General features: G+C 45.5%; 1 protein-coding gene across 1 annotated transcript in view; it reads right to left on the bottom strand.

Annotated features, from left to right (window-relative positions):
• Nucleotides 1-20,205, bottom strand: part of ptprq (protein tyrosine phosphatase receptor type Q) — a 266,871-nt gene that overhangs the window by 189,618 nt on the left and 57,048 nt on the right. Inside the window, exons 15-16 of the mRNA XM_070901512.1 lie at nucleotides 4,692-4,852; nucleotides 3,888-3,996 (exon numbers count right to left, since the gene is read on the bottom strand). Coding sequence (XP_070757613.1) covers nucleotides 3,888-3,996; nucleotides 4,692-4,852 — 270 coding nt within the window. The remainder of the gene's footprint in view (nucleotides 1-3,887; nucleotides 3,997-4,691; nucleotides 4,853-20,205) is intronic.

Genomic DNA, 20,205 nt, shown 5'->3' with positions numbered 1-20,205 from the left:
GAGCGTAGGATTACATTGGATATACGGCACAGAAACAGGCCATTCGGCCCATCTAGTCCATGCCGCGCTTATGCTCCACTTGAGTCTCCTCCTATCTTTCCTCATCTAATGTGCCCTCCCCTTTCTGCAGACTCCCCTTCATTAAAGGGGATGGCCAAGCAAGTCCGACTGCAGCAACTACAGAGGAATCTCCCTGTTATCAGCCACTGGGAAAGTTGTCGCTAGAGTCCTCCTCCATGTGGCCGAGGAGCTCCTCCCGGAGTCACAGTGCAGATTTCATCCCCGACAGGACACAACGGACATGATTTTTGCAGCGCAACAGCTGCAGGAAAAATGCAGGGAACAGCGCCAACCCTTAAACATGGCCTTCTTCGACCTTACAAAGACCTTTGACACTGTCAACCGTGAGGGTATATGTAGCGTCCTCCTCCGTTTCGGATGCCCCCAAAAATGTGTCAACATCCTCCGCCTGCTCCACGACGACATGCAGGCCGTGACCTTACCAACGGATCCATTACAGACCCAATCCACGTCCGGACCGGGGTCAAGTAGGGCTGCATCATCGCCCCAACCCTCTTCTCAATCTTCCTCACTGCCATACTCCAACTCCCTGCTAGAGTGGAACTAAACTACAAAACCAGTGGGAACCTGTTCAACCTTCGCCGCCTCCAAGACAGGTCCAAGACCACCCCAACCTTTGTCGTCGAGGACGATGCCTGCGTCTGCACACATACAGAGGCTGAGCTCCAGAACATTGTCGACGTATTTACTGAGGCGTCCGAAAGCATGGGCCTTACACTAAACATTAGTAAGACAAAGGTCCTCCACCACCCTGCCCTCGCTGAACAGCACTTCCCCCCCATTCATCAAGATCCATGCACGGCCCTGGACAACGTGGACCATTTCCTATATCTTGGGAGCCTCTTATCAACAAGAGCAGACATTGATGACGAGATTGAACACCGCCTCCAATGCGCCAGTGCAGCCTTCGGCCGCCTGAGGAAAAGAGTGTTCAAAGACCAGGCCCTCAAATCTGACAGCAAGCTCATGGTCTACAGGGCTGTAGTAATACCTGCCCCCCTGTATGGCTCAGAGACATGGACCATGTATAGTAGACACCTCAAGTCACTGGAGAAATATCACCAACGATGTCTCCGCAAAATCCTACAAATCCGCTGGGAGGACAGACACACCAACATCAGCATCCTCGACCAGGCCAACATTCCCAGCATTGAAGCACTGACCACACTTGAATAGCTCCGCTGGGCAGGCCGCATTGTCCGCATGCCAGACACAAGACTCCCAAAACAAGCGCTCTACTCGGAACTCCTTCACGGCAAACAAGCCACAGATGGGCAGAGGAAACATTACTAGCCTCCCTGATGAAGTGCAACATCCCCATTGAAACCTGGGAGTCCCTGGCCAAAGACCGCCCTAAGTGGAGGAGGTGCGTCCTGGAGGGCGCTGCGCACCTCGAGTCTCATCGCCGAGAGCATGCAGAAATCAAGCGCAGACAGCGGAAAGAGCGTGTGGCAAACCTGTCCCACCCTCCCTTACCCTCAACGACTATCTGTCCCACCTGTGACCAGGGACTGTGGCTCTCGTATTGGACTGTTCATCCACCTAAAAACTCATATTAAGAGTGGAAGCAAGTCTTCCTCGATTCCGAGGGACTGCCTATGATGATGAGCACTGCCACATAGGATTACATCGGATATACGGCACAGAAACAGGCCATTCAGCCCATCTAGTCCCTGCCGGCGCTTATGCTCCACTTGAGCCCCCTCCCATCTTTCCTCATCTAAGAGGCCCTCCACTTCATTAAAGGGGAGGGCCAAGCTGCGGTGTCCTACCTGGACCACCGGGGAGCGGTGCTAAGCCAGCATCTTCATATGCTAAACCAGCCTAGTGCCCTCAGAGAGGTGTGCAACGCCTCACACTCAGGGTCCAGCTGCCCAATTTTGCTGACTGAGGTGAAAACCTTTTCCAGGCGCTATCAGGATCTCCCCCAAAATCTTAAACGCCGAAAATCCAGCCCACAGTTTATTACAAGAAAGCCAGAGGATGATGTATTGGAGGTAGAGCATGGTGTACCTGAGTGGAGGCTTAGGACATGTCAGACCCTGGCTGTTTAACATTCAGTTGATGAATTCAGGGGTCCTGCCCTGAAAAGACAAATGCCTGCAAGGCATTAGAACCAAATGAATAGCCTGCAATGACTCTCCAGAGATGTGTGGCAGATGGCAGGGATGGTGGCAGAGTTCAATGCCATCCTTTCTGGCGCTATCGGTTCTTTACACTGCAGAGCATCCTGGAGAAACTGGCAGCTTCAAGAATTTTCACACATCCCACAGAGCACCGAGGTTTCTTGAGACATAATTCCATAGATATACTGATATAATTGAGGCTATACACCTGATGGCTGGGTACCTGCAGGAGGGTCTGGAATTCCTGTGATGCTGCCTTATAAGCCTGACTTCATATGTTGCCTGCTGCTCCTCCAGCTCAGTTTCCTCCACTAACTAATAAATGCATCTTGCACAAATATTGTATAAAATTACAAAACTGCTCGGATTTTAGAATTAGTCAAACAGTCCACTCATTGGGGTCAATTGTGAGTGTCATCACCTGGCGCTAATAGGCAATAATGGCCTCAAAATGGGGTCGGTAGCCTTACCGGCCTGTTGACACCGGCGATGGGGCTGGCTCAATTTTAAAGTGTCCAATGCGCCCTCCTAATTCAGGCGATAGGCCCCTTTTAACATGGAAATCGGGGTCCTCTGACGTAAATAGGACCCCAATTGCTATTTTAGGTTGGAACTGATCAAATCTTGCGTTGTGCAATTCCATGGGCGATGGTTGAGAAAAGGCCCTCTAAAGGTAAGTGCTCAATTATTTTTGTGGGCCTCGGAGGAGCGAAATAATTAGGCCACTACCTCCCCAGGACCCCCACCTTCTAAGTTGCAATCCCGGCGGCAGTCCGGCCTGTTTTCCTTTGTCTGTTTGGTGCCCTGCAGCTGTTCTGCTGAATTTGAATGAGGCTAGGGCCTCAAAATGACAGGAGCCTCTTCGCTGCCAGAATGGGCAGCCGACCAACGCTCTCCCCAAAAATCAAAATCTACACTATTCGTCCTTAAAAGGAAATTAAACCTAGATCTTATTATTTATTGCTATTTATACAAAATGTTACTTTGAAGAAAACAAGTTAGGGTTTGCCGCAAATATAATGCTGATATATATTAACACAAACATCCACTTTGAAATGTGTTACTAGAGTACTAAATGACTTACTATCTGATGAATGTTAAAACATTAATATAAATATTTATGGGTACATTGCTGAATATAATTGATAAACCAGGCAAACAGAGAAATAACAAGCATTTCAGAATGTAATGTTGTCATTCTTACGATAGAAAAGATAATTCAGCAATTTTCATTTATGTCTTATCTTCACTGTTATTTTTAATCAACTACCATAAATCATTTATTTTATCTTTGGGGCAATCCACTGAAATTACCAATAAAGAGCTGTTTTCCAATAAGTTATTTCTAGTGGTTTAAGTAAACTATTTGCTCTGTTGTAATTACATTCCAAAATCCAACTGAAGGAATACAAGAGAGTAGCTATCTTTGATATCATTTGGTAAAGAAACTAACTTTCACAAACAGAGCAAATTAGTGACTGTTGCTTTTAAAACCTGTTTTTTGCCTAGAATTTATGACCACTTTAATTTCCATTATTCACTGAAATATTTATAAATGTTTAAAAAGATCACATATGTGCTGTTTCTTAAATCTTCACAAAAAAAGATTTTAATTGATTTAAAACCAGCTGAAGCATGTAGTATTGGGCACAGGTTATTGCATATAGCAAGTTTACTTACCAGCTTCATTTGTTGTAAATGACCTGCTGACAGACTTGCTAAATGACGAAGAGACCGAGGAGACTGTGACGGTGTACTGTATACCTGGGGTAGCATCAGAAACATAAGCCTAGTTCAGTACAAAGATAAAATACGGGTTATTATTTGATATGAAATTCCAACTGAACAAAAAAATCTATTAAGCATATTTTGAATACAATCTCTATCATTTGCTTCCATATTTATAAGATCAATATTCATTTACGTTGAAACTACTTTCTGCGTACAATAGCTCTCAGTTTCCAATAGATATTTAACTAACTAGGGAAAAACACACATTACCTTTATCATAAATTACAGAATATGAAACAGTTTTTTAAAGAAAAAGAATACCTTTGTCCTTGTGGCTCCAAATATGAATGCAGTGAAAGATAAAATGAACAGTACCATCATTATTGCATTTTACTTATTGCCTCAGTCAGACTAATTCAGCTGTACTCTGTCGATTGGATTGTGATACGAGTCATATGATTAAATATTTAAGCGACCTGTCAGGCAGGTGCGTAATTAATGTCATTGTGCTGAATATCACCACACTGCCTGTGTTACACTATTCATGAATCTCTAGGAGATGATTACATGCAAGGTAAGTCTCTGGAAAGATCTTACTAGTTTTGCCAGAAGCAACAAACTGAAATATGCAAATGCTGCCTTATTTTCATTGCACCTGAAGCAATTCGAACATGGATGCATCGTCAAATCCCCTGTACTGTCTCGAGCACGCTTAGGATGCACCCATTGTGAACAACCACATGAAAGTCATACCTTGAAGTTGCCATCCCCCAGGTTTGTGATATTAACAAAGCCTAGGTCAGGAATGAGATCCACTTTGTAATTATCAACGTATCCAACAGGTGCTCTCCAGCGTAAAGTAAATGCCGTTGCTAAAATATTTGTAACTTCCAACAGTTGAGGCTTTTCAGGTTCTTGAAATAAAACAGATTTTAATCAATATATAATGTAATATATTTATTTATATAGTAATGGTGTTGCAGTGAGAGTTATTATAAATACTAGGCAATCTCTTGTGGCTTTACCAATAGTCAAGAGTAACTGTTATTCTTCAGGTGAAGCTGGGTTAGAGAGTAGGGCATAATTGGACCACTCAGAGGGTGGTGAATCTTTGGAAGTCGCTAGCCTCATAGGGCTGTGGAAGCTCAGTCATTGAGTATGTTCAAGCCAGAGATCGATAGATTTTTGGAATTAAGGGTATCAAGGGATATGGGGATAGTGCAGGAAAGTGGAGTTGAGGTAGAAGATCAGCCATGATCTTACTGAATGCCAGAGCAGACTTGAGGTGCTGAATGACCTACTCCTGGCCCTATTTCTTATGTTCTTATGGTACGCAAGCTTATTTCAATCCCCATTTTAAAGTCACACATTTGTCCTTATTTTTTAATAATATTTAGATATAATATTGGCTTGGATTTTGCGGGGCCAATGACGGTGTGCGCACAGCATGCGCTGTCGTATGCCTTGTAAAAAGGCCTGCAAGTACCGGGTTTCTGCATGCGTTGCCCAGAAATCACTTTCAATGGTGCAGAGTCCTCGACAGATCGCACACATCCGGAAGAAAAGGGCCTCCACAGCAGGAGAGTTGGGTTATTTGCCTAACTTCTGCCCAGCGAATGCTCTTGAAATTCTTACGACTAATACAGGCATAAGGCCTGCTTTTATTCGTGTAAGACTTTTAAAGGACAGAAAGACATATTTTTCAATAATTTAAACATTTAAAATAAGGTAAGTTTATTTTTGGACCCTTTAAAATATGTAAATTTATATTTCATAAAATTAAATTTTCGTTTTAATTAATTAATTAAATCCCATTTCGCTTAATTTTAAATATGTGATTTAAAAAATTAATATTTTAAGTGGTTGTGTGCTTTTGGGGTATACCCATTCATACTTATGGTAAGTTCTGGAACTCACCACAAGTATGAATGGGAATACCCCTACTTTGATTGGTTGGGTCGGCCCACGTATTCCCAGGGACACGTACGAAGCACTTAAGTCCCTGGAGTAAGTGGGAATCTACACAGGTCTTCGCATAGAGGCCCAGGACCAGAAGTCTCCAAACCTCTGAAATTTTTCAGGTCAGAGGCATCCATCAGCGGGAAGCCTCCAACTGCAATTACTGGGCCAATATTCTATAGATAATTATACAGTATAACCTCACAAGCAACTTATGTCAACTTCGGGACGGAATTTGCGGTGGGTAAGAATGGCGAACAAACAGCGTTTGCCGTTATTACCCCTTTGACACTGACCGCAACTTTAGGATGTAAGCACATGCCCATCTCAACGCAGAAATCCTGAAGTTACCGTCAGTCATTCACCGCTCCATCATTGGCTGCGCTGTGGTCTGCCCCCTCCATAGCCGGTATTCAGTGTAATCAGCGAAACTGACAAAAACTTAGGCTTTTCCACAGTAATATCTCTGTTAAATACCCCATTAAATGTTAGGCCTTGTTGGATTAGGTGTGACTGCGGTTTTAACAGTGTATTGACTGCTAAACAAATGTTATGACCCTGAAAAAGTCATTTTATTTTTGTAGCATGTCAAATTTCTCCATTATGATAAAAATTACAAATTTTAAGAAATTTTTTTTAAATTATAGATTTTTAAGTTTGTTTATATTTATTTCAAGTTTATCTTATCCCCATGTGAGAGCCCCAATCTTTGTTTTGCTCTCATTTTTTTTAAAACGTCGGGATAAAAGCAGGTTCTCATTTCCTGCTTCCCTGTTTGTGAGAATTCTGCATCGCAAGATCTCTGTGAACAGCTTTCTTCGGGGCCAGCGACAAATGCCTTTGCTTCACTGCACACTGCAAATTCCAGGCCTTCATATCAGGTATCTGCGTGGGAGGGCAATTGCTGCGCGTGTAATCCCAGCCTACTATGAACTTCTGCTGCTGACCCTGATGAACTTTCTGGGGTATGGGCTAGGTTCCCTGTTTTGCATTGAATTGGTAGGTAGCTCATGTGAGTACATGTCAGACCTCCATCTGCTCATAAGAACATAAGAAATAGGAACAAGAGTAGGCCATACGGCCCCTCGAGCCTGCTCCGCCATTCAATAAGATCATGGCTGATCTGATCATGGACTCAGCTCCACTTCCCCACCCGCTCCCCATAACCCCTTATCCCCTTATCGTTTAAGAAACTGTCTATTTATGTCTTAAATTTGTTCAATGTCCCAGCTTCCACAGCTCTCTGAGGCAGCGAATTCTATAGATTTACAACCCTCTGAGAGAAGAAATTTCTCCTCGTCTCTGTTTTAAATGGGTGGCCCCTTATTCTAAGATCATGCCCTCTTGTTCTAGTCTCCCCCATCAGTGGAAACATCCTCTCTGCATCCACCTTGTCAAGCCCCCTCATAATCTTGTACGTTTTGATAAGATCAACTCTCATTCTTCTGAATTCCAATGAGTAGAGGCCAAAACTACTCAACCTTTCCTCATAAGTCAACCCCCTCATCCCCGGAATCAACCTAGTGAACCTTCTCTGAACTGCCTCCAAAGCAAGTATATCCTTTTGTCAATATGGAAACCAAAACTGCATGCAGTATTCCAGGTGTGGCCTCACCAATATCTTATATAGCTGTAGCAAGACGTCCCTGCTTTTATACTCCATCCCCTTTGCATTAAAGGCTAAGATACAATTGGACTTCCTGATCACCTGTTTAGCTGCATTCTATCCTTTTGCGTTTCATGCACAAGTGCCCCCAAGTCCCGCTGTACTGTGGCACTTTGCAATCTTTCTCCATTTAAATAATAACTTGCTCTTTGAGTCTTTCTGCCAAAGTGCATGACCTCACACTTTCCAACATTATACTCCATCTGCCAAATTTTTGCCCACTCACTTAGCCTCTTTATGTCCTTTTGCTAATTTTTTGTGTCCTCCTCACACATTGCTTCTCCTCCCACCTTTGTATCATCAGCAAACTTGGCTACGTTACACTCTTCCAAGTCATTAATATAGATTGTAAATAGTTGGTGTCCCAGCACTGATCCCTGCGGCACCCTGGTTGCCAACCAGAGAATGAACCATTTTTCCCGACTCACAGGGGCTACAATGTGCAACTTTTTAAGAATGGTGTTGTCCCCACCCGAGAAAGAAGTTAAAGTGGCCCTAGCAGCCCCCTTGGCAAAGGAGTAACCTAAAAAAAAATTATGAAAACTAATTGGGGCTCTGCTTCAAGGGGTCAAGCCTCAATCTTGACCTGTATGAAACTTAACAGGCCAGAGAGGAGAAACATAGAAAATAGATGCAGAAGTAGGCCATTCGGCCTTTCGAGCCTGCACCGCCATTCAATAAGATCATGGCTGATCATTCACCTCAGTACCCCTTTCCTGCTTTCTCCACATACTCCTTGATCCCTTTAGCCATAAGGGCCATATCTAACTCCCTCTTGAACATATCCAATGAACTGACATCAACAACTCTGCGGCAGGGAATTCCACAGGTTAACAACTCTCTGCGTGAAGAAGTTTCTCCTCATCTCAGTCCTAAATGGCCTACCCCTTATCCTAAGACTGTGTTCCCTGGTTCTGGACTTCCACAACATCGGGAACATTCTTCCCACATCTAACCTGTCCCGTCCCGTCAGAATCTTATACGTTTCTATGAGATCCCCTCTTATCCTTCTAAACTCCAGTGTATAAAGGTCCAGTTGATCCAGTCTCTCCTCATATGTCAGTCCAGCCATCCCTGGAATCAGTCTGGTGAACCTTCGCTGCACTTCCTCTATAGCAAGAACGTCCTTCCTCAGATTAGGAGACCAAAACTGAACACAATATTCCAGGTGAAGCCTCACCAAGGCCCTGGACAATTGCAGTAAGACCTCCCTGCTCCTATACTCAAATCACCTAGCTATGAAGGCCAACATGCACCTGCATGCCAACTTTCAATGACTGATGAACCATGACACCCAGGTCTCGTTGCACCTCCCCTTTTCCTAATCTGCCGCCATTCAGATAGTATTCTGCCTTCGTGTTTTTGCCACCAAAGTTGATAACCTCACATTTATCCACATTATACTGCATCTGCCATGCATTTGCCCACTCATCTAATCTGTCCAAATCACCCTGCAGCCGCTTAGCATCCTCCTCGCAGCTCACACCGCCACCCAGTTTAGTATCATCTGCAAACTTGGAGATATTACACTCAATTCCTTCATCCAAATCATTAATATATATTATAAAGAGCTGGGGTCCCAGCACTGAGCCCTGCGGCACTCCACTAGTCACTGCCTCCCATTCCGAAAAGGACCCGTTTATCCCGACTCTCTGCTTCCTGTCTGCCAACTAATTCTCTATCCACGCCAGTACATTACCCCCAATACTATGTGCTTTGATTTTGCACACCAACCTCTTATGTGGGACCTTGTCAAAGGCCTTTTGAAAGTTCAAATGCACCACATCCACAGGTTCTCCCTTGTCCACTCTACTAGTTACATCCTCAAAAAATTCCAGAAGATTTGTCAAGCATGATTTCCCTTTCATACATCCATGCTGACTTGGACCAATCCTGTCACTGCTCTGCAAATACACTGCTATTTCGTCCTTAATAATTGATTGCAACATTTTCCCCATTGTTACATTAGCTAACCTCCAGTCCATAGGAACTGCTCCAGAGTCGATAGACTGTTGGAAAATAATCACCAATGCATCCACTATTTCTAGGGCCACTTCCCTAAGTACTCTGGGATGCAGACAATCAGGCCCCGGGGATTTATCGGCCTTCAATCCCATCAATTTCCCCAACACAATTTCCCGCCTAATAAGGATATCTTTCAGTTCCTCCTTCTCACTAGACCCTCAGTCCCCTAGTACATCTGGAAGGTTATTTGTGTCTTTATTCGTGAAGACAGAACCAAAGTATTTGTTCAACTGGTCTGCCATTTCTTTGTTCCCCATTATAATTTCACCTGAGTCTGACTGCAAGGGACCTACGTTTGTCTTCACTAATCTTTTTCTCTTCACATATCTATAGAAGCTTTTGCAGTCGTTTTTTATGTTCCCGGCAAGCTTCCTCTCGTACTCAATTTTCCCCCTCCTAATTAAACCCTTTGTCCTCCTCTGCTGAATTCTAAATTTCTCCCAGTCCTCAGGTTTGCTGCTTTTTCTGGCCAATTTACATGCCTCTTTCTTGGATCTAACACTATCCTTAATTTCCCTTGTTAGCCACGGTTGAGCCACCTTCCCTGTTTTGTTTTTACTCCAGACAGGGATGTACACTTGTTGAAGTTCATCCATGTGATCTATAAATGTTTGCCATTGCCTATCCACCGTCAACCCTTTAAATATCCTTTACCAGTCTATTTTAGCCAATTCACGCCTCATGCCGTTGAAGTTACCTTTCCTTAAGTTCAGGACCTTAGTTTCTGAATTAACTGTGTCACTCTCCATCTTAATAAAGAATTCTACCATATTATGGTCACTCTTCCCCAAGGGGCCTCGCACAACAAGATTGCTAATTAGTTCCTTCTCATTACACATCACCCAGTCTATGATGGCCAGCTCTCTGGTTGGTTCCGCGACATATTGGTCAAGAAAACCATCCCTAATACACTCCAGGAAATCCTCCTCTACCGCATTGCTACCAGTTTGGTTAGCCCAATCTATATGTAAATTAAAGTCGCCCATGATAACTGCTGTACCTTTATTGCACACATCTCTTATTTCTTGTTTGATGTTGTCCCCAACCTCACTATTACTGTTTCGTGGTCTGTACGCAACTCCCAACAGCGTTTTCTGCCCTTTGGTATTCCGTAGCTCCACCCATACCAATTCCACATCATCCAAGCCAATGTACTTCCTTACTAATGCATTAATTTCCTCTTTAACCAGCAACGCCATCCCGCCTCCTGTTCCTTTCTGCCTATCTTTCCTAAATGTTGAATAATACCCCTGGATGTTGAGTTCCCAGCCATGGTCACCCTGGAGCCATGTCTCTGTGATGCCAATTACATCATATCCATTAACTGCTATCTGCGCAGTTAATTTGTCCACCTTATTCCGAATACTCCTCACATTGAGACACAGAGCCTTCAAGCTTGTCTTTTTAACACACTTTGCTCCTTTAGAATTTTGCTGCAATGTGGCCCTTTTTGTTTTTTTGCTTTGGGTTTCTCTGCCCTCCACTTTTACTCTTCTCCTTTCTATCTTTTGCCTCTGTCTCCCTTTTATTTCCCTCTGCCTCCCTGCATAGGTTCCCATCCGCCTGCCAAAATAGTTTAACTCCTCCCCAACAGCACTCGCAAACACTCCCCCTAGGACATTGGTTCCGGTCCTGCCCAGGTGCAGACCGTCCGGTTTGTACTGGTCCCACCTCCCCCAGAATCGGTTCCAATGCCCCAGGAATTTGAATCCCTCCCTTCTGCACCACTCCTCAAGCCACGTATTCATCCGAGCTATCCTGAGAACATTGGGGGAATTCAGCCTATTGGGGAAGAAGGTGTATATGAGGGTTCAGTAGTTGGGGACTGGTGTAGAGAAGAAGGGAGGCAGTGTTGCAGTTGCAAAAATAGGGAGTTTTGATGATGAATTATATTACAGAATTTGAAGCCACGCTCAGAATCAAACAGCATACCGAGGCTGTGTGTTTTGTCCTTGGTTTCACCCAGAGATTTAAATAGAATAGCAACTCAGTTTGTTAAAATGGGATTATGGCTGCTCAAGACTGCAAGTAGGCATCTGGCTTCAGGAACAAGGCTGCTTAATTTTTGATTTGAGAATAAAATTTGAGTTCAAGCTGCTTTGGAATGAATGGGGCAATTTTTGTGTTATTCCGGTCCCATTTGTGGGTAAACCTAAGATTGGTAGTGGGGCCAAGATTGCATGGGAAAGTAAAGCCCTCATTTTCTGCTGTTTGATCGCCTGTTCCTATTTTTGGGCGGACATCACCAGGGCTCAGAACTCCCACCGGAAACAGATGGTGGCTTAATGAATAAATGAAAATCGGGGTCATATAATGTAATACAAAGTTATTTTCATCTCTGCTCATGTTGCTACCGTCAGTTCCTGATCCTGACCACCAAACATGGACAATAGAAAGTTGGGGGCAGCCATTTTAAGCATTCTTTAAAGGAATCCTTCCCTGCAATATGAGAAAGCTGGAAGCAGGTTTGGCACTCATATTTATTGCAGTCACTTGTGATTTTTGAGCCTTAAAGCCTTCCGTATTTAATCTCTTTCCTGCTGTCAGCACTGCAACAGTTTCCCCTGCTACTAGAAAGTGCTGCTCCATTTCACTCCCAATGGTTCCACCCCACTCCTTCAAAGTACTGCTGGACGCACTTCAAAATCGTCGCCTCCCCAGATCGGCAAATTGCCTATAAAAGGCAATCGCCGCACCAGAAATATGGCTCTAGCCCAGGATAACTAATTTAGATATATACAAAAATTGCTCCCATGCGACTGACATTTGTTCTGCGTTGAATTTTATTGAATTTGCCAAACCCAGATGGTGTATATTAACAACGCTCGTCAACACATGCCATGTGGTAATTCTCAATGACTTTAGTGTTTAAAAGGTGTTATAGTCGTGAGTATTATTCACCTGATTAGCTTCATTTGACAGACTGAATTTCCAAACAGTATCTATTTTCCAAGGATATTATCAGTATAAAATAACACGACATTTTGTGTTTTAAATAGATGAGTCAACGTGCCATGGGACACAGGGATGTACTCATTTCCATGAGCTAGGATCTGCACTGGTTCACCACCCGGTTTCTCGGCGGTATTAGTCATTTTGGGCTAGAACCGGGTCAGCGAGAAATTCCCCAGCTGAGTTCCGCCGGCGGTTTCGAAGTCCTGCTGGGGAGCGGACCGCGGGCGTGCACTGTCCACAGATCGCCATGGCGCGATTTTTGGCTCAGCGGTGACCCGTAGGTAAGTATTAAAAAAAACGCCCATGAGAATCAGCAGAGCCGGGCGGTAGGTGAGTAGCCCTGCAAGGAAAAAGGTAAGTAATTGTATTTTTACTAATTCATTTAAAATTCTGTTGTAGTGATTTAAGCCAAAAGGGTCCTGAGAATGATTTTATGATTTTTTATTTTATGTTTTTTGAAAAAATATTTTTTGCGTTTTTCTCCTCAACCTGCGGCCTCGGTGTAAATTTTTAGTAAATTTATTATCGCCCATTTTCTTTAAGAACTGCCCAATTGGTCCAAGATTCCACTTTTTCGCCGAGAATCGGGGTGCAACGCCCATTTTTTTCACTGGGTGGATTTTTTTCTTTATTTGGGGGAATTCTTTGCCGGCAATAATGTTGGGAATCTTAGCGGTCTTTTGGGTGGCAATCGGGAGCTGGTGGATTGTTTGCAAATTCTAGCCCCATGAGCTGAGACGCAAGTAATTTGCCAAATACTACAACATTTTTCAGAATCAGTTTGTCTTAAAATCAGCAAGGATCATCAAGGGAGCTAGTCTGGCCTGTTTGCTTAGTTAATCTCGTTAAGTGCAATAAGCCCCTAAGTACTTTATTGTGCTGATCAATGCATTGACTCGATTGTTCATTTTTGTAAACTATTTCACTTTGTAACTAAATCTGATAAAAAAACTAAAAGACTCTTGTAAAGCTGATATTACCCAGCTTCTGAAGTGAGTGACACATAGTGAAACTTTATGCACACTCCAGTGGCAAGTCTACAGTAAAAGGATAGACTGTTCATCAAGTGACCTGATATATCCCATACTCTTAACGCATTAAGATTGAATTTCAGTTTGTAGGAAGTGTGGGTTTATCTACTGTGGTGAGCATGAATAAGGAGTGTTGAGAAAGACAGCTGAAAAGTCGTAACAGTTGCACAATATCAGACTTGGCCTGCGAGAGTAGGCGAGGAGGGGGATGCTATCATGACCGAAGGTGCAGAGTTTCTGGCAAGAAGGGTCCTGACTTGCCAATGTCAAGCTGAAGAAACTTCTGCCTCATCCATGACTCGATGTCAGACAATCAGTAGGAGTGCACAGTGGTGGTAATGGTTAGGAGGATGGTGGTTGCGAGGTTAAGGTGCATCTTGTCAACAAACAGATAGAAGCCGATCCATGCTTACGGATAATGTTACCAAGAGCAGCAAGTAAGTGAGAAATAGGAAGGGGGTAAGCATGAAATACTGGGATATGTTGCAGACTGAAGTAACCTCAGCAAAGCCCTTGTCAATTCTTTATGGCAGAAATTATAACTCATTAAATTTAGATCGCTTAGCCAGTTTATGATGAGTTTTTTTTTGGACTGTAACCCAGCATTATATTCAAATGCCAAACATTATGGGCTCAATTTTCTCCAAAGCTGTTTTTTGGCATACTTGAAGAGTTACAGCCGTTTTTTTTGGGCCCAACTACGGCAAAAAAAAATCATCCAAGTTTCCCCGTTTGAATTGTTGATTTTGGCACCACCTAGACTGTCCTTTAGCTTTGGGGGTGGAGCCTAAGATCTGCACCAAAAAGATCGGGTTGCCAGGGTAATGATGGACATACTGCGGGCTGAGGCTGGAAAATGAAACATACAACACATTCTGGCCAGCTCACAGCAACCTGCACAAACATCTTGCACATTGAAGCAGCATTTCAGCATTAAATTATTAAAGTGTTTATGCCAAAAGTCTATATGCCGCCCTCCCCCACCCCGACAACCCCCCTTCCCAATGCCGGTACCCACTACTATCCCTGGCTGGAAGGCCTTCCTCTCGCCCCTCCCCTTGCTCTCCCACTCTCTCTCCCCTCTCTGCTGCTGCTGTCCGGGCCGTGGAACTGCATCTGCTGCGCTGATTTCCTTACCTGCGCCAATTTTCTTAACTGTCCAGAAGGTTTTTCCACAGCGGTCACATATGCCATCCTAAGAAAAATTGGAGTAAATCGGAGCTGGCCAAACTTGTTTAAATGGCCAGAATTGGCGCGGGTGGCATGTTACGCCCCCCCAATGAGTTTAAAAAAAACTAACCTAAAAGAATCGTAACTAAGTTACACTGGCGCACAATCTTTGGGGAAACTTGGATATTTTAATTTCGGCCAAAAAAAGCGGCGCGCGCCAAAAAAAGGCTCAAATAACTGGGGAAAATTGAGCTCTGTAGCCCCAATTTTAACCTGGAGCAGGGACTGGGTGGGCAGGGGTAAAGCGAGTGCCAAACCCACTAACCTCGGCAGCATGAGACCTGGGCAATTTTAAGCTCATCTGCATGCCACTGGTCAGATCTCCGCCCGAAACGGACGGGAAGCAGCAGCGGGCTGACGGGTGGCTGTGGAATTGGAACTTGTCATGTATGTAACCACAATGTAACACCACTGTATTACTGTATACACTCAACCTAGATGCACACCTTGACCACAAGGGGTGAACTTGTGGGAGACACTCCTTACCTGATCACACAGGTATAAAAAAGGAGGTCCCACGTAGGTTCATCGTCTTTGGAGTCCTGTGAATAATGAGTTAAGGTCACAGAGTGACCTTGTCCCCAGAATATGCCTCATGTGGTTTCATACTGTAGAGTAAGGACTTTACATTGGCGACGAGAAACGGGAATTCACGACCCACAAGAATGGCCACCGGTAACACAGAGGAACGGTACTGTGTTGAGGAAGACTGGGACGATTTTGTCGAGAGGCTTGAGCAAAGCTTCGTTATGAAAGAATGGCTGGGGGATGCAGCGGCCGAAAGGCGAAGGGTTCATCTTTTGACCAGCTGCGGACCAAAGACTTACGCGCTCACGAAGGACTTACTAGCACCCGAAAAGCCAGCGGACAAAACCTTTGAAGAACTTAGCAAATTGATCGAGGAGCACCTCAAACCGGCGAGCAGCATACATATGGCCCGACACAGATTCTATACCCACCGACGTTGTGAAGGACAGAGCATACCGGACTTCGTAGCGGACCTCTGCCGTTTGGCCAGCCTCTGTAAGTTCACAGATGCCTGATGGGGGGTGGGTGTGCTAAGGGACTTCTTTATCGAGGGCATCGATCATGCGGGAATTTTTCGCAAATTAATTGAGACCAAGGATTTGACCTTGGAAGCGACGGCGTTGCTAGCTCAAACTTTCATGGCGGGGGAGGAAGAGACGAAAATAATATACGCGCGCAATTCTGCCTCTAACGCGGCGATGGATCAGGGAGTTAACATCATCAATGCAACTCAGAGTCCCACAGGCAGGCAGGGGCAGTCCGACACTCCCCACGCAGCAATAGACATCAGAGTAGGACTTCAACAGAGACAATGGCAGGCTGAATGGACATTCACGCCATCATAGTGGAGAATGCGTCCCGGGATGGGGCCATTGACACCCACTAATAGGGTACTTAAGAGCAGTCAAAGGGACAGTCAGCGCGGAATGCCTGGTCATAGTCCCTTTGTTCCCAACAATGGAAACTTTAACTCATGCTGGAGGTGTGGGGGAAAACACTCAGCTAGATCTTTCAGATTTCAACAGTTTGTCTGCAGGAACTGCAATCTCAGTGGCCACTTAGCTCGTATGTGCAGGAAGTCTGCAACCAGACTAATATGAGGCGGATGGAGCAGAAGAGGGTTCTTTGAGGACGCCGAGGTTCAGCGGGTCCATGTGGCGAATACTCACAGTTCATACACCAAAAAACCACCAATGATGATGAGGGTTTTATTAAACGGTATCCCAGTACACATGGAGCTGGACACTGGGGCCAGCCAGTCACTCATGGGTGTTCAGCAATTTGAGAAGCTATGGCCACTTAAAGCCAGTAGACCCAAATTAGCACGAATTGAGACACAATTACGGACTTACACTAAAGAAATCATTCTGGTGCTAGGTAGTGCAATGTTGGCTGTCACACACAATGGGTTAATGAATCGGCTGCCGCTCTGGATTGTCCCGGGCAATGGTCCCGCACTGTTGGGGAGGAGCTGGTTAGTCGAGATGATCTGGAAATGGGGGGATGTTCATGCAATGTCATTTGTGGAGCGAAGTTTGTGCTCACAAGTCCTACAACAATTCGATTCACTATTCCAACCTGGCGTAGGGACTTTCAAAGGCACTAAAGTAGTGATACACATCACCCCGGACGCCAGTCCAGTGCACCACAAAGCCAGAGCGGTGCCGTATGTGATGCGGAAAAAGATCGAGAGCGAATTGGACCGGCTGTTGAGAGAGCCTGTTGAATTCAGCGACTGGGCGAGCCCCATCGTTCCCGTTCTAAAAGTGGATGGCTCTGTCAGGATCTGTGGCGACTACAAGGCCACCATCAATCGGGTGTCCCTACAAGATCAATAACCGTTCCCGAGAGCGGAGGACCTCTTCGCCATGCTGGCAGGCAGCAAGCTTTTCACCAAGTTGGACTTCACTTCAGCCTATATGACCCAGGAACTGGCCGACGAATCTAAACTGCTGACCAACATCACCACGCACAAGGAACTGTTCGTTTATAACAGGTGCCCGTTTGGCATTCGATCAGCGGCCGCGATTTTTCAACGAAACATGGACAGCCTGCTTAAATCCGTTCCTGGAATGATTGTATTCCAGGACGACATCCTCATCACGGGTCGAGACACCGAGGAACACCTCCACAACCTGGAGGAGGTGTTACGCCGACTGGACCGGGTAGGCCTGCGACTCAAGAAGTCTAAATGTGTGTTTTTAGCTCCTGAGGTTGAGTTTCTGGGCAGGAGGGTTGCTGCAGATGGGATTCGGTCCACCGAATCCAAAACAGAGGCGATTCGACGAGCACCCAGGCCCTGCAACACATCGGAGTTGCGTTCATTCCTGGGACTGTTGAACTATTTCGGGAACTTTCTGATGAACTTGAGCACGTTGTTGGAGCCGCTACACGTGCTCCTGTGTAAGGGTTGCGATTGGTTTTGGGGGGACTGTCGCGAACGGGCTTTTGATCGGGCGCGAAACCTACTTTGTTCAAACAAGTTGTTGACCCTGTACGACCCCTGTAAAAAAATTGGTTCTGACATGTGATGCATCGTCCTATGTGCGTGTTGCAGCAGGGCAATGCTGAGGGTCAGCTACAACCTGTGGCTTATGCCTCCAGGTCACTCTCTCAAGCAGAACGGGGATATGGGATGGTCGAGAAGGAAGCGCTTGCATGTGTCTATGGTGTAAAAAAAATGCATCAGTACCTCTTTGGTAGGAAGTTTGAATTAGAGATGGACCATAAGCCATTAACATTCCTGTTGTCAGACAACAAGGCTATCAATGCCAACGCATCAGCTCGCATACAGCGAAACGCTCTCACGCTGGCTGCTTATGACTACTCCATCCGGCACCGGCCCGGCACTGAAAATTGTGCTGACGCACTCAGCAGGCTTCCACTGGCCACCACTGAGAGGGCAGTGAAGCAAAGCGCCGAGATGGTCATGGCTGTCGACGCCTTTGACAGCGCAGGCTCCCCCTTAACAGCCCGCCAGATCAAAATCTGGACAAACAGGGATCCCCTCCTATCCTTGATTAAGAAATGTGTCCTGACTGGGGATTGGGCGCCCGCACACAGAGCATGCCCTGAGGAGGTCAGACCGTTCCACAGACGGATGGATGAGCTCTCCATCCAAGCCGACTGCCTATTATGGGGCAGCCGGATAGTTATGCCCCAGAAGGGCAGGGAAGCATTCATCAGGAAACTCCACACCCAGGCATTGTGTTGATGAAGGCCATTGCCTGGTCACACGTTTGGTGGCCTGGAATTGATTCAGACCTGGAACACTGTGTTCGCAGGTGCACGACGTGTGCCCATCTGGGTAATGCCCCCAGGGAGGCCCCGCTCGGCCCATGGCCCTGGCCCACCAGGCCATGGTCACGCATTCATGTTGACTACGCGGGCCCGTTCATGGGTAAGATGTTCCTTATTATGGTAGATGCATACTCAAAATGGATCGAGTGCATCATTCTGAATTCATGCACGTCATCCACCACCGTGGAAAGCCTCCTTGCGATCTTTGCAACCCATGGCTTGTCGGACATCCTGGTTAGTGATAATGGCCCATGTTTCGCAAGCTACAAATTCCATGAGTTTATGTCGGGCAATGGCATCAACCACGTCAGGACTGCGTCGTTCAAGCCGACCTCCAATGGCCAGGCGGAACGTGCGGTCCAAATCATTAAGCAAGGTATGCTCAGGATTCAAGGACCCTCCCTACAATGCCACCTATTGCGTCTCCTGCTGGCCTATAGATCCCGACCGCACTCGCTCACGGGGGTCCCGCCTGCAGAGCTACTCATGAAACGGACACTCAAAACTCGGTTGTCCCTCATTCACCCAGTCCTGACTGACATAGTTGAGGGCAAGCGTAAGTCACAAAACAAGTACCATGACCGTAATTCGAGGGGGAGAAGTACAGAAATAAATGATCTGGTATTCGTCCTCAATCACGCCATGGGGCCCAAATGGCTAGAGGGCACTGTAATTGACAAAGAGGGGAATAGGGTAATTGTGGTAAAACTCAACAATGGTCAGATATGCCGAAAGCATCTGGACCAAGTAAAAAAAAGGTTCAGCATCGACACGGAGGAACCTGAAGAAGACCATGAGATGGAGCTCACAACACCGCCAGTGAACGAGCAACAAGAGCAATCAGAAGAATGCACAGTCCCTGAGGTCAGCCCGGACAGGCCGGCATCACCACGGGTGACAGACACTCACATCAGTGTCCAACAACCAGAGCCCCAACTGCGGCGCTCCACGAGGGAGCATAGACCACCTGAAAGACTAAACCTATGATCCCAATAAGACTTTGGGGGGAGGGAGGTGATGTCATGTTTGTAACCACAATGTAACACCACTGCATTACTGTATACACTCAACCTAGATGCACACCTTGACCACAAGGGGTGAACTTGTGGGAGACACACCTTACCTGATCACACAGGTATAAAAAGGGAGGTCTCATGCAGGGTCGTCGTCTTTGGAGTCCTGTGAATAAAGAGTTAAGGTCACAGTGTGACCTTGTCCCCAGAATGTGCCTCATGTGGTTTCATACTGTAGAGTAAGGACTTTACAGAACTTGTTGGCTTCAGGTGGGCATTCTTTCCACCTGCACAAAAGAGGTTAAAAAATTCAAGAAAGCGGGATCAGTTTGGGACGTTGGCAGATAAGTCACCTGGTCAAATTAAACCGCCAGGTGGGTCAGGTTTAAACCACCCCTTATATGTCAATTCTGAAAGTTGAAGTTTAGTTGAAGTCTGGTTTCAGTTTTTCCTCTTAATTGCTATAATTTCCAAAATTCGGACATTGACTATATTTAACACAAGATAATTTGGAATACTTGACAAGATGTGTTGAGATTTAAAAACCTATTTCAGCTGGG

This window comes from Pristiophorus japonicus, chromosome 15 (assembly GCF_044704955.1).
Source record: "Pristiophorus japonicus isolate sPriJap1 chromosome 15, sPriJap1.hap1, whole genome shotgun sequence".
NCBI classification, from domain to species: Eukaryota; Metazoa; Chordata; class Chondrichthyes; family Pristiophoridae; genus Pristiophorus; species Pristiophorus japonicus.
Note: the sequence above shows the minus strand (reverse complement) of the source record. Positions and strands in the feature narration are given on the sequence as shown.